This window comes from Lonchura striata, chromosome 1A (genome assembly GCF_050655825.1).
Source record: "Lonchura striata isolate lonStrDom1 chromosome 1A, ASM5065582v1, whole genome shotgun sequence".
In the NCBI taxonomy this organism is placed as follows: Eukaryota; Metazoa; Chordata; class Aves; order Passeriformes; family Estrildidae; genus Lonchura; species Lonchura striata.
This window is the reverse complement of record NC_140741.1, coordinates 58,100,177-58,112,462: the sequence shown is the minus strand read 5'-3', so window position 1 is coordinate 58,112,462 and position 12,286 is coordinate 58,100,177. Positions and strand designations below refer to the sequence as shown.

The window sequence follows — 12,286 nt, the reverse complement described above, 5'->3', positions numbered from 1 at the left end:
ACTTCTACATTCAGAGTTCTGGTTCATTAACTTCAGTAACAGAATACCCAAACAAGCAAGGTAAATTGCTGCCTTTACACTCTCTCTAACTAGATGTGGCACATTATTCATTTAGACTGGTCAAGAAACAAAAAAACTAAAGTCCAATGTATCAGAGCTTCTTGACAGAATTTATTGGCTGTCTTGGCTCAGCTCTTCAGGCATCTTCTAGGCTGATAACTAATGCCAAAGTCACTGTCCTGATATCTGTTACAAACACATTTCCTATGCTCCTTCTGCCTCTGCTCTTCTGACTGTTTCTGGCTGGTAACCTTTTCAAGCTGGATTTCTGTTATCTGGAAGGGGGCAGACCACAGCTCATCTTCTGAAATATGAATAACCTCCTGTTTAATTGATAGCTCTGTTCTCAGTGTTGACAGATAGGGCACAAATTTGGAAATAGAACAGAAAGCTGTAACTTTTGTGTAGCATTAAAAAATGCTTTTAAATGTTCTTATCATTTGTTTTAAATAAGATAATAAATATTCACTAGCTCTTCTCTATTGAAATAAAACTCTCTAAAACATACAAGATACTCCCATAATAGAAGTCCCAGACCAAATATCAAAAAACTGTTTAAAAATTATATTAATGTATGATTTAAATTCTTTTCAAAGTTATATAGCTAGATTCTTACTCATATTTTTGATCATGTTGCTGGCTGAGCTTAATAGCTTCCAACAGGGTTTCAACAGCTTGAGATGACTTGTTATTGCCTGTTTCAGTTATCTGGCGTTCTACCTTACCTTAGAAATACAGAAAGCAGATTTTCAAGATGTTAATAATTTTTCTTCCGTAAGACCCACCCAATCTGTTTTTCCCTCCACAAAAGTTAAACAACACAATACATTATCTGTTCTCCTCCTGTTAAGCAAGGTCTTTTCCAGTTTGTTTAAAAGGTAATGCACAATGTTTGTATAACAATTCTCTTCATAGAGTAGCTGAAATAACCGAACTTGGGAATCGTAACGACCCCTAACATTTCCTGATCCCAACTAGCAGAGCATTCTACATGGGGAGTCAGTGAGCAGGCACAGGCCTGTGCTGCACACATGGTGTGGCCCTCAGGCCCATGTTGTGCTGGGCACATCCCACAGGATAAACTCAGACAGCTTGCTGACTGACAGAAGAGTCTGTTGGCAGCATCTTCTCAGTACCTTTCCATAAAAGTGAAGCAAGCGGTTCTTATGTGAACATACTTTTTGTTTGACAGTAGAAATAATGAAGAGCATTGTTTTCTCTCAAGCACAGCTAAAAGACCAAAATGAGTCAACTTTTTCACAGATATGATTTGCATGTTGTGCTACAACCTGACTGGAAGCACAGTAATAGGAGATCATTTACACTGTCACATTTTTCTTTTATAGTGTTAACTCCAAAAAATGGCATTCTAAGAGATACATTAAAGTCTTTAATGTCTTTCTGGCTAGGATCCTCACAAACCAACACCTCCTGGTGCAAAACATAATGTTCTTAATCTTGTTGGCCACATCCTTGGACACCTGATAACACACAGATGAAAGTAGTTCTAATCCAGTTTTTAAATTATTTGTAGAATAATGCATCCTGAACTCTTGTGGTGTGGTACTAAACACAGGAGAGAGATCTGCATATAGAGACAGTGAGAAATGTCCAAACTTATTCTAGTTTTACAGTAAAATTTCTCCATTTTAAGAGACATCACGCACAACATTACCTAGGATGGCACTCAGGATGTACAAACAGGGGTTTATTTACCTATCTGAAAAAGAAGTTCAGCTTCCATATCTAATTTCTTTGTTGCAGATGCTCTGCAAAGATTCAATGCTGATTCTAAATGTCTGAGAGCATGTAGCCATTGCAAGGGATGTCTTGCAGCTGTAGGAGCTACTTTTTCAGCTAATGTTTGTCCTTAAGAAAAAAACAACAGTTCTTTGTAAATTATTTAGTAGACAACCAATTTATGCAAAAATAAACTAATTCCTTAGAAGAAATGCTGCTACGTATTTACTGTTACAATCCAATTCTCAAAAATTCAAGTGATTTATGGATATAAATACAAAGCTATAATACTGTTTCACTATTGTATGATGCCACTGAGGTTTACCTAGACCACTCAAAAGAAGTCCAAGATATACCAATCAACCCATTCACAAAATGAGTGAAAATGAACTAAAATTTAAAAATGAGTTGTGGTTTTCTTACCAATTTTCATTTTGACTTGGGCTAGCAAGTTAATATGTGGCAGGTAGATATTCTTTATGGGTAAGACCAGGCAAGTCAATGTACTGTCTTCTTGCTGTTCAATGGATTCACCACAATCAAAGATCTATGAAAAGAGCATGCTCAGTAAAATCAAGTTGCAGACAGCAAATTAAATAGCAGTTTGAAAAATCAAGTTAGGTATTGCAAAACTAAAGTGTCTTGAAAAGAGCACTAGAAAAGGATTCAATATTCCTGAATTCCTTTACTTTAGTGTGTACTTGTCTTGCAGAAGAGTCTTGTGATGCAAACAATTTCAATGAACTCTTGATTGAATTTAGTAATGTTAGGTTTTGGTTTTTAAAAGAAAATTCCCTAAAATCAGTCTTTTAGAAATAGATCTCACAAGTAACCAAAGCCCTGGAAAGAAACTGTCATTTCTACAAAGAAATCTGACATCCAGCAAAGGCCAGAAAAGAAAAAGAAATTAGCATGTAGGGGCCAGTCAAACCTTTCATTCATAGAGATAAGACAATGGGCAGACATTGTAAAGTGCCAAGTCTCTTGAAGGTTAGCAAGTCTCACAGTTGGAAGTTTGAGTCTGAAGTGATTCATATGATTATTTATTACTTAGGGAAATAAATATTTCAGTGTATTAAACTTCTATTTTAGAAAATATGAGGAAAGAGTTTGATCTAAAAACTTTCCTCTATAATCTGTACCAAGTTCAAATAAAAATGCCTATCTGTTTTTGGATCCCAAATAGGTAAATGGTTTAGTGCTCTCACAAAGTTAATGTCTTTAAATTTATTTTTTTAATTACCTATTTAAATTTTTACATGGAAATTATTTCTTCATATCAATTGTAACAATCCATCAACCTAATCATGCTACTTTAAATAGATTATCCTGATTCAAAATATTCTAAGACACAAAGCTAAATTCTTGGATGCTTAAGAGTTAGGAATTTAATGAGATCTCCATTCTCCTTGAGGTGTTGAGTATGAACATGTCCCTCATTGCAAATGGGAAAAGTGAGTGTTCTGCAAATCTTTAGAAGTCAAACTACCTATTTCTTTTTTCACATCTGGATGTGTATCTTGCAACTATTCAGTATTTTTGCATTCTGTGAAAACACCAGACTTCACATGTGAACATGCATGATGAGTATGGATAAAGAGTTTGGTAAGATGAATGACTTCTTTACACTATTCTAATGAATTTAAAACTGAAGTGATCGGTTACTAGGAGTAACCCTTATTAATAACTGATAAAATAACTTCCAGGATAAATAATTAATGCTGTTGGAAGAATTTGGAAAAGCACCATCATGTACTCACTGCTTTAATGGCAAGCTTATGTGCCAGAACAAGCAAGTTTAATGGTTCCACTGCAGAAGGGCAATGTTCTGAGTCTTCTACTATTTGCAGTAGCAGTATGTCTGCCAGCAGAAGCATACTTTTCACAAGAGTCAAAGAAGCTGGCAGGGAAATAAATGTATCCTCTTGGAGTAAACCGATGATATTCTGTTTGGACACAGGCAAGATAAACCAGAGTCATTACTATATTCCTGTCTATTTATGAGGACAAAGAACACAATGTAAAAAAAAAAAAATCTATTTTACAGGCACTATTTCAAACTTATTTAATGCTGCTATCATCTGTCCTGACTACACAAAAAATTTATCAAAGAAAAGCAAACATTTTTTCCTTTGTGTTCAAACCTGCAAAAGAAGTTTAACGTCTGCCGCAGGACGTTTTTCTTGCAGGTCAAGAATAGCAGCTTGCACCATCATTTCAGCCTGAGTCTCAATATCACCAAAGGCTTCTGCCTCTAATATTACTTCTTTTATCACACTTCTGCGCTCAGCCACATCATTTCCTAAAAGAAGAGAACATATGAATAGTAAAAATACAATAGAAAATACTTGATTGTGTGTTCTACTATTCTTAAGTATTTCTACACTAAAAAGTTACAGAAAATATGACATTTTGAATTCCACATTGCACAGGTACCATTTAATCAATTTTGTGTCAAATTTACTATTAAAAGAAAGAAAAATGGCGTAGTTTCTAAACAGCAATATGTCTTTAGTTCATCCAAATGCATGCTTTTTATGCAAGCCAACAACATAAATATTAAGGTATTTGAGATCTGTTCTACTTATCCAAACATCTGATTTTAGTTAAAATTGCAAAATAGTAACAGCCTCCATAGAAATTAACCAGAATTTATTAAGAGTTTGGCAACAGACTTAGACTGATTTTGGTACTTAAGTGAGCATCAGAATTGTTCATAGAACCAAGGAATGAATTCATTCATAACAAAACTTGAAAAAATGTACTTTGCAATATCTCTCTTATATCCTTACAAAAAGTACCTGAAACATTTTTAGGACCTATGTAGGGAAATTTCATGTATTAGAGATAGAAAAAGAAAAAAATATTTTGAGACTTTTAAAACCAGAAGTACTCAACAACAGTACTTTTTAAAACAACCATACTTTCTTAATTACACTAGAACATTTGAAACTTTTAGACACAATTTTCAAAATGTAATGACCGTTAAGTGAAAATTAATATAATATTTTCTGTTTTCATGTTCTAGGAGAGACTGTGCTCATAAATATATTTTCCTTATTGGATTGGATGAATTTAATACAAAAAATTGTTCAGTGATAATACAGCCACAGACTTAATGTTAGTATTTTTGAACTATGACTAAGAATTGTGTCTGTATAGGCTCATTTGACCATTATAATCCCAAAATATAAAGCAAGAAAGTAAAGTACCTTTCATACCACCAACACCATATATCTGTGTCACAAGTGCAGTGACCAACATTGCTCGACACCTCAGCCACAAATGTACATTCACATGCCCTCGTGCTGTTACACGGGGAGGGAATGGAACACCTTCCGTGGTGGAGTCCTAATAAGTCCAAAAAGCAAGAAAAATGTTACTTTCTGTGTAGCATACTTTACTACATACAAAGCAATAGGGCAGCCTTGTTAAATTATTACAAATATATTACAAATAATAGTAAAATTCTAAACAGAAATTTATTTGAAGATTAGATACATATTTTAATAACAGAAGACCATTTATTATTTAAATTTTAATATATATAAAATAATTGTAAGCATTGAATAGTGAACCACTTTTTATGTGAGACTCCATAAATATATCTATATACTATATTTGTTATGAAGAATAATTCAAAGAGTTTGGATTTTATTCCACTCAAACAGGAACATTACACAAACTTCTAAGGCACATAAAAGTCTAATTTTAGAGCAAGATCAGTATCCATTTCTGGTGCCTCAGTAATGACTAGAAAGAAATGTTTAGTTTTTGATTTCTAGTTTTTTGTGTTTCTGTTGTTTAGAAACAAATATTAGTGTAATGTAGTACTACAAGTGTTTGCATGAATTCTCAGCTCGACTCCTTGTGCTATCTTCATATATTCTAAAAACTCTTCCTATTACAAAAATTCTACTCTCCATGTTCTACTATTTGTTTCAGCAAGAAATCACTGGACAATGCACCACCTGCATTTTACCTATACAAAAAATCATCATGACTGATTTGCATTGATGCAAATGAGGGAAAAAATATCTGTAGCTCAGTTACTGGCTACAGGACCATCCTAAGAAAAGAGAGGAGCAAGTGCAGAGAGACAGAAGTCCCTGATATGCAAGACAAACAGTGTTGCTTGTCCGTGTGAGTCAATCAAGAGTGACTGTATGGTGTGTGACCAACAGGCTTTCCAAAGCAGAGGTCAGAATCCCTGTGTGCTGGACAACAGAAGTCAGCTGAAATCTTGCTCCATGTGGAACACAAAATCTTGCTCCATGTGGAACACAGCAATTAAGTGAAATAGTCCATCTGGCTCTTTGAAAGAGAATTTAATTTTCAATCGGAAAATCTAAATAACTGAATAATACAAGATTTTCAACTGACAGCTATTTTTTCCCTTCCTTTTTGAGGGACTTTAAACAAAAGAAGATTTTTCAGTGCTGCTATTTGAGAGCAATAGAAATAAAAACTGTAATTCCTAATTTCATATAAATTATAATGATGATTATAGACACGTTGAGCACACCTTAAGCAAGCAGGTACCCAAAGCATGTCAAAGATCATTTTTTCCCTTGGTTAATGGTAACCACATAATACAAATGACTGCTTTGTTCTAATATTATGAAAATCGCTCAATACTTAGTACAAGAAAGATTAATATACAAAGAAAGATAAGTTTAAAACAAATATCCACACATACCAAACACTCCCTTCCATTCTTTTCTTCTTGAAAATGTGCTATGTCCACACTAAAAGCTTTTGCATCTTGGAGAAGTCGAATTGCAGAGAAAGCCAAAGCAACACTGTGATATAGAGCAATATTATTTAAAAACACTAATTATATTTGCTACTTTATGGTTTTGTTAAAATAGATACTTCATTTTTTACAAAGCCAGAGATGTAAATCACCAGTTAACAATTTTGTAAAATAGTCACTCAGACTATTTTATGAATTTGTAGGCACTGCACTATGAAAGTGCCAAAAGAGCAGTAAGAGAACAAGTTTTGCTGATAAAAGACATAACCTGACAATATTTCACTGTTAGGATGGTCAGGCATGGGAATAGGTTGCCCAGGTATGTGGTGAGTCACCATGCCTGGAGGAGCTTAAGAGACACCTGGATCTGGGTGATAAAATTTAGGGGTTTAGGGGTCATATTTAGGGGTTTAGTGGTTTAGATGGTGATGCTGGGTTGATGGTTGGACTTGATGAGCTCAATGGTTCTATTATTCTATCAATAGCATATAAGCTGAAATATATTTCGTTGGAGCAATCAAAACACAACTCCATTATAATTTCCAGTTACACACAGAATCATAGAATCATTTTGGCTGGCAAAGACCTCTTAAGATTGTCAAGTCCAACTTTTAGATCTAGTCAAATCAGTAGATCAAGACCAACCATGGCATATCTGTCTTCGGGGATAAGTTCTTTGAAATTAGAAGATGCAAAAATACTGAAAATTACAGGATATAGTAGGAGAGTTCTATATCATCCACAACTAAGGTTAATACCTGTATCCTTAAAACTTTTCCAGGTTATGCAATAATACTTTTGTTAAATCCACATAGTCAAATACCCACAGGATCTTAGTAAACACCACCAAGGTGATGAGGCAAAACCTCATCAGTAAGAAATCACATGACATTGCATCTATTGTACTCCCCACCCCATATCCTAAATTCTTCTCTGGAGTTCACTCTCAACAGCACCTTTGAAAGATACAGACACCATTAGGACTGGTGCAGCATTCAACGCTATGTGTCAAAAAAAGATGGGCTTAGATCTCAAAATATTGTCAGGTTTCTTAAAATATAAACTACTGGGATTTTATTCTTTTTTTGCTGTCTTTATAAGCACTCAGATACCCTCAGATAATATTCTATTTTCATTACATGTACAAAAATATCTATCTACAGCAGCAGACTTTGTGAATACAATTATTTCATGATATGAAGACATCTGCAAAGCCATCACAGATGGAAGAATTTTTTTCATACTAGGAATTGTTGTCCAAAGAACACACTACTCAAAATACTCTGAGAATTGCCAAAATCAATGCCCTTTTGTATTGGTTTCTCTCAATTGCACATTTCCTTTATGTCTGTAAATCTTCACTTTCATACATCTTCTCTAATTTTTGAGTTTGGTTTTGGGGGTTGTTTGTTTGGAATTTTGTTTGGAATTTTTTTACAATTTTACATGTTTTCTGCTCACAGAAACATTTTTTGAATAATTCTAAGCTACCAAAGAGTATGCCTAACTCACTACTTAAAAGATTTTTTCAGCAGGTTAATAGTTAAAAATGTTTGTCTATGCTGTTTTTTTACATAGACTTTCTTTACATAAAGACTGGCTGTTATGAAACACACAAAAAAATTAGAAAATAATTAACACTTTAAAGTCCTTTTTACAGTGCCAGAACAATGCAAAGATCTTTTAATGCAAGAGAGACTCAGAGTCTGTGTGAATTACTGCTTTTGAGATGTTCTTGACTAATGGTTGCAAAGGCAAAGATCTTGCACAAAGAACAAGAGCTGAACTACTTCTAAATTACACACATTATTCTGTCAACATATGTATAACCACAGGATGGATAACCTCCTGTTAAGATAAGAGAGCAGTTTAAGTCTTCCTGTCATTTCTGATTCTATCCTCCTTGCTGTTTTTGTGATGCAGTCCTGGATGGATTGCACCAATTCAGCACAAATATACCCCAAAGTAACAATGAGAACCAAAGCCGTTAATATCAGAATTCAATCCTCATGAATCTCCTTCATCATCTCTTTACCTCAGTTTTATTCAACAAAATGAAAACAGAATAAATCAATGTTGAATCTGATGATAGGTTTCTCTCTAACAATGGAAAAGGTGAAACAGGATTTGCTTATAAAAGTAAACAGAAAAATGTATAATGCAATGATGTACCTCAACTGTTTTTTTCAAGAGTTTTCTCCTGAAACCAAGGCATCCAAGTTAAAATTACAGCAAAATCTGACCCTTCCTAAAACATTGCTTGAGATGCTATTGTTCACGTGTCAAATACCTTGGAGAAGGTACAGCACCTAAGAGTATATACAGGTTATTAACAAATATTAACCTAAATTCCTCAGCACCACTGCCTCGAGTTAACTGCTCTTGTCAATATCTAGCAATATTGAAAATGAGGCTATTTTTACTTACATGCTTACACAAAAATTTCTTAAGTAAAATACAGACCACAAGCCCAAAGACTAATATATGCCTTGTTTTAAGTCACAATTTATTCATATAAGCAGAGAAGCACACATTTGGGTAATTAAAAAGTTTACATTTATAGGACAGACACAATGTAAGTACTCTCCTTGAGATCAATGGGATTAGTCCTATACATAAAGTTATTCTAAAGCATACATTTTTTTGCAAGACAGAAACTTGTAATGAAGAAGCTTCCCTTGATGAAATTTTTGTGACCCTCTTCTGCTGTCAACAAGAGTGATGTGTCTATATATTTCCCTTGACAAAATACATATCCTTTTATCAGCTGAATCAGAAAGTGACAAGATGATCAAAATAGGAAAGTACAGCTGACTATAACAATTTCACCACTAGGTCATTTTGCCAAAGGAAAAAAAAAAGATGAATTTCTATAATATCATGCAAAGTTTGATTTCTAGGCTGGCAGGCAGAAAACATTCAGCTGTCTGAAGAAATGTTTCATTTTTATCCGAGGTAGACATATCAGCAACTTCCGTGGCAGTGCAATAAAACTGCAAAAGAGGTTAAAAAAACCCAGACTCTTACTTTAGTTTTGATGGGTTTTTTCCCTGATACTGACCACTATCAATATATAAACCCACTAAACAAACACCCATCAAAAATTTGAGAGTCACAAAAAGTGATCTATACAATGTTTGACATCCATTGAAATCCTCAATATTCTAAAAAAGTTTTTTCTATCTGAGACAAGTTATAAACCCACAGAGAAACTGGTTGCTAGGATATAAACTGCATGGCAAAATGCAGGGTCCTGCATTGAAATGTCTTGCACACACTGGAACCAGTTCAGCAGGGTGAGAATGTCTGAGATAGGACTTTACTAATGCAGATTTTACCCAGCCTAGTATCAAGCTAAGATTACACACGCAATATTTCACAAGTGTGCATACTGCTCCTTGATTACTAGTATATTGACTTTATAAAATTCAGGACACTCAACAGTACGATGAGGTGACTGTCAGCAACTGGTGGATTTCTCCTTGACAATTCATAGTAAATTAATCTGATTCAAAAAGCACTGAAATAGATCTCTATTTCATGATGAGAAATGTCCACAAATAACATACAAGTTCTTACTTTGCATTTTCCCTAATGACATTATTGCTAAATTAATACACTCCTAATATCTGAATTTTTTGGAAACTGCTTTCTTTTAAAGTACCATACACAAAACCTGCGGGAAAGACCACACTGCAGACTGTTACTGTTTTCAGTTCAGTAGACTATACAGCACCGTGAAGCTCATATCCTTGTTAATTATTTTTGTTGCTGTACCATAGCAATGCAAAAGAAACTGTGCTATTTAAAAGATATTGATTTTGAGAGTGTTCGTTCAGCAAAGAGAGCTGAGAGAAGGAAGGTGGCTTGTTTGTCACAGAATAAACAATTTTTTTTTAAATTGGGTAAAAAAATCCCACTAAGACTGATTTATCTATTGACCTGATGAGCCACCTACCACTTCATCAGCAATCTTCACCACTATTTCAACAATAAAGAAACGGTAATTTTCTTTTTTTTTAATGCTTACTGTGCTATAGATTTATTCTAGCAATTCTGGTGTATTTAGTTAGATTAGACCGAACAAATACTACAAATACTGATTACACTGTACCAAATCTCAATCTAGTCTGACAGGTGATGGTGCTACACCTCAGTATGCTCCATCTGTAGTTAGGAATTTGTATGCCCAAAGATTTTTCCCTCTAATAAAAGATGAGATAAAAAGAGCTTCACACTGATAAAATTATCATGCATTGCTGAACTAACACCCTTCTTACACAAATTAATGTAAAATTACAGGTATGATAGACAGACAAACCCTCCTAGGTAAAAGACCAAAACAATGCTTGGAATTTAACATCTACAAATAGTTAATTCCTGTATGTCCAGTATATTGCAGAAATGATAAAACTCTAACTTCATTAAATTCTCCAAAAGAAATCAGAATCTCAAAAGAAAATCACAGAATTTGGGAACGTTAATTTGGACAAAATATCAGGCTGATATATAGAGATACATAGAGATAAATCAGCCATAGAAATAATAGAACAGTATTTTAGACACTATAACTAATAACATGCTGCTAACAAGTGCTGCTAAAATCTCTTCTTTTAATGTTTATTTAAATGCTTTTTAATCCCTGTAAATTAAAAAAATAATGTTGACGTTTTAATTTGAAACCAATAAGTACATCTAGAAGAAATGTTCCTATAGGACAGAAACACAGGCATTCTAGAACAAAGTAGAATTCCGTAGTTCAGAGATACAATTAGTGCTCTGTTGTACAATTTAAAATTATAAGAACATGCATGGTCTAACATATCCAGACTTTAATCAAAATCATGAAGATGCAACTTATTCTTTGCTTTTATGCAACACTTTATGACGAAAACATCTCACAGAGAAATCGTAACTGATTCTGTGGGCCGAATGAATCTCTGGTCCTATGATCATCTTTATAAAGCAAAATAAAGCAATAATAAAAAAATTAAATGTCTCTGTATCTTACACTTGTAAATATACTAATAGAGTTGTTACAGATAACTACTAAGATTTACAATATTGATGTAGTAATAAAGAAATTATTTTTTTAATCACTGTGGTGAAGGCTGTGCAAGATAAGGCTGTTAACAGTATTACTTACCTGAGAGCTGCCTGATGCCTTTGCTGAGAAATAGAAGCAAGTTCAAGTTTGGCCTCAATAAGAGCCTCTAAATCTTCCACAGAATACCGAGATATGTCCCCATCATATTTTTCCTGTATGTCCTGTACAAGATAGCTAAGACTTTCTTCAGCTTCTGTCAATAAAATCCCCTAGAGAAGAACACAGGATTGTATGTTTTCAAAAAGTAAAAAAACAAAAATTTTCTTTTTTCTGTGTAGCCTGCTATCACTGCATCCTAAAACAAATCAACTTAAGTGCAATATGCCTTTTCTATAGATGGAGGTGGGGTGGCTAATTCTGCTTTTGTCAGGTTTTCAGAATTCTGGTGTGTTTAGTTAGATTAGGTCTGTGTGTGTTTAAATCAGCAGCATCTTAACTGTGCCTGTACTATTGCCATGCATGCTTAACTCCATATTTTAAGGCTTAGCAATGCTATTCACTAATTTCCCATTCTCTATCTAGTAGCTATACTTGATAATGTTATACTATACTTCTCACTATACTTGGTAATTTTAAAGAATAAATACAATATTAAGAATATTAAAGATGTCAAAATAAGTATT

The 12,286-nt window shown here is 33.9% G+C and overlaps 1 protein-coding gene across 4 annotated transcripts in view; it reads right to left on the bottom strand.

Annotated features, from left to right (window-relative positions):
* CFAP54 (cilia and flagella associated protein 54) overlaps positions 1 to 12,286 on the bottom strand; it is a 101,851-nt gene that overhangs the window by 16,452 nt on the left and 73,113 nt on the right. For all 4 annotated transcript variants that reach the window (XR_014951749.1, XM_031507516.3, XM_085568223.1 and 1 more), the window contains exons 52-59: positions 11,703 to 11,872; positions 6,500 to 6,602; positions 5,013 to 5,151; positions 3,945 to 4,102; positions 3,561 to 3,746; positions 2,224 to 2,347; positions 1,777 to 1,929; positions 677 to 785 (exon numbers count right to left, since the gene is read on the bottom strand). Coding sequence is in view for 3 of the 4 variants with exons in the window: in XM_031507516.3 (XP_031363376.3) it covers positions 677 to 785; positions 1,777 to 1,929; positions 2,224 to 2,347; positions 3,561 to 3,746; positions 3,945 to 4,102; positions 5,013 to 5,151; positions 6,500 to 6,602; positions 11,703 to 11,872 (1,142 nt within the window). In the remaining variant the exon portion in view is untranslated. The remainder of the gene's footprint in view (positions 1 to 676; positions 786 to 1,776; positions 1,930 to 2,223; positions 2,348 to 3,560; positions 3,747 to 3,944; positions 4,103 to 5,012; positions 5,152 to 6,499; positions 6,603 to 11,702; positions 11,873 to 12,286) is intronic.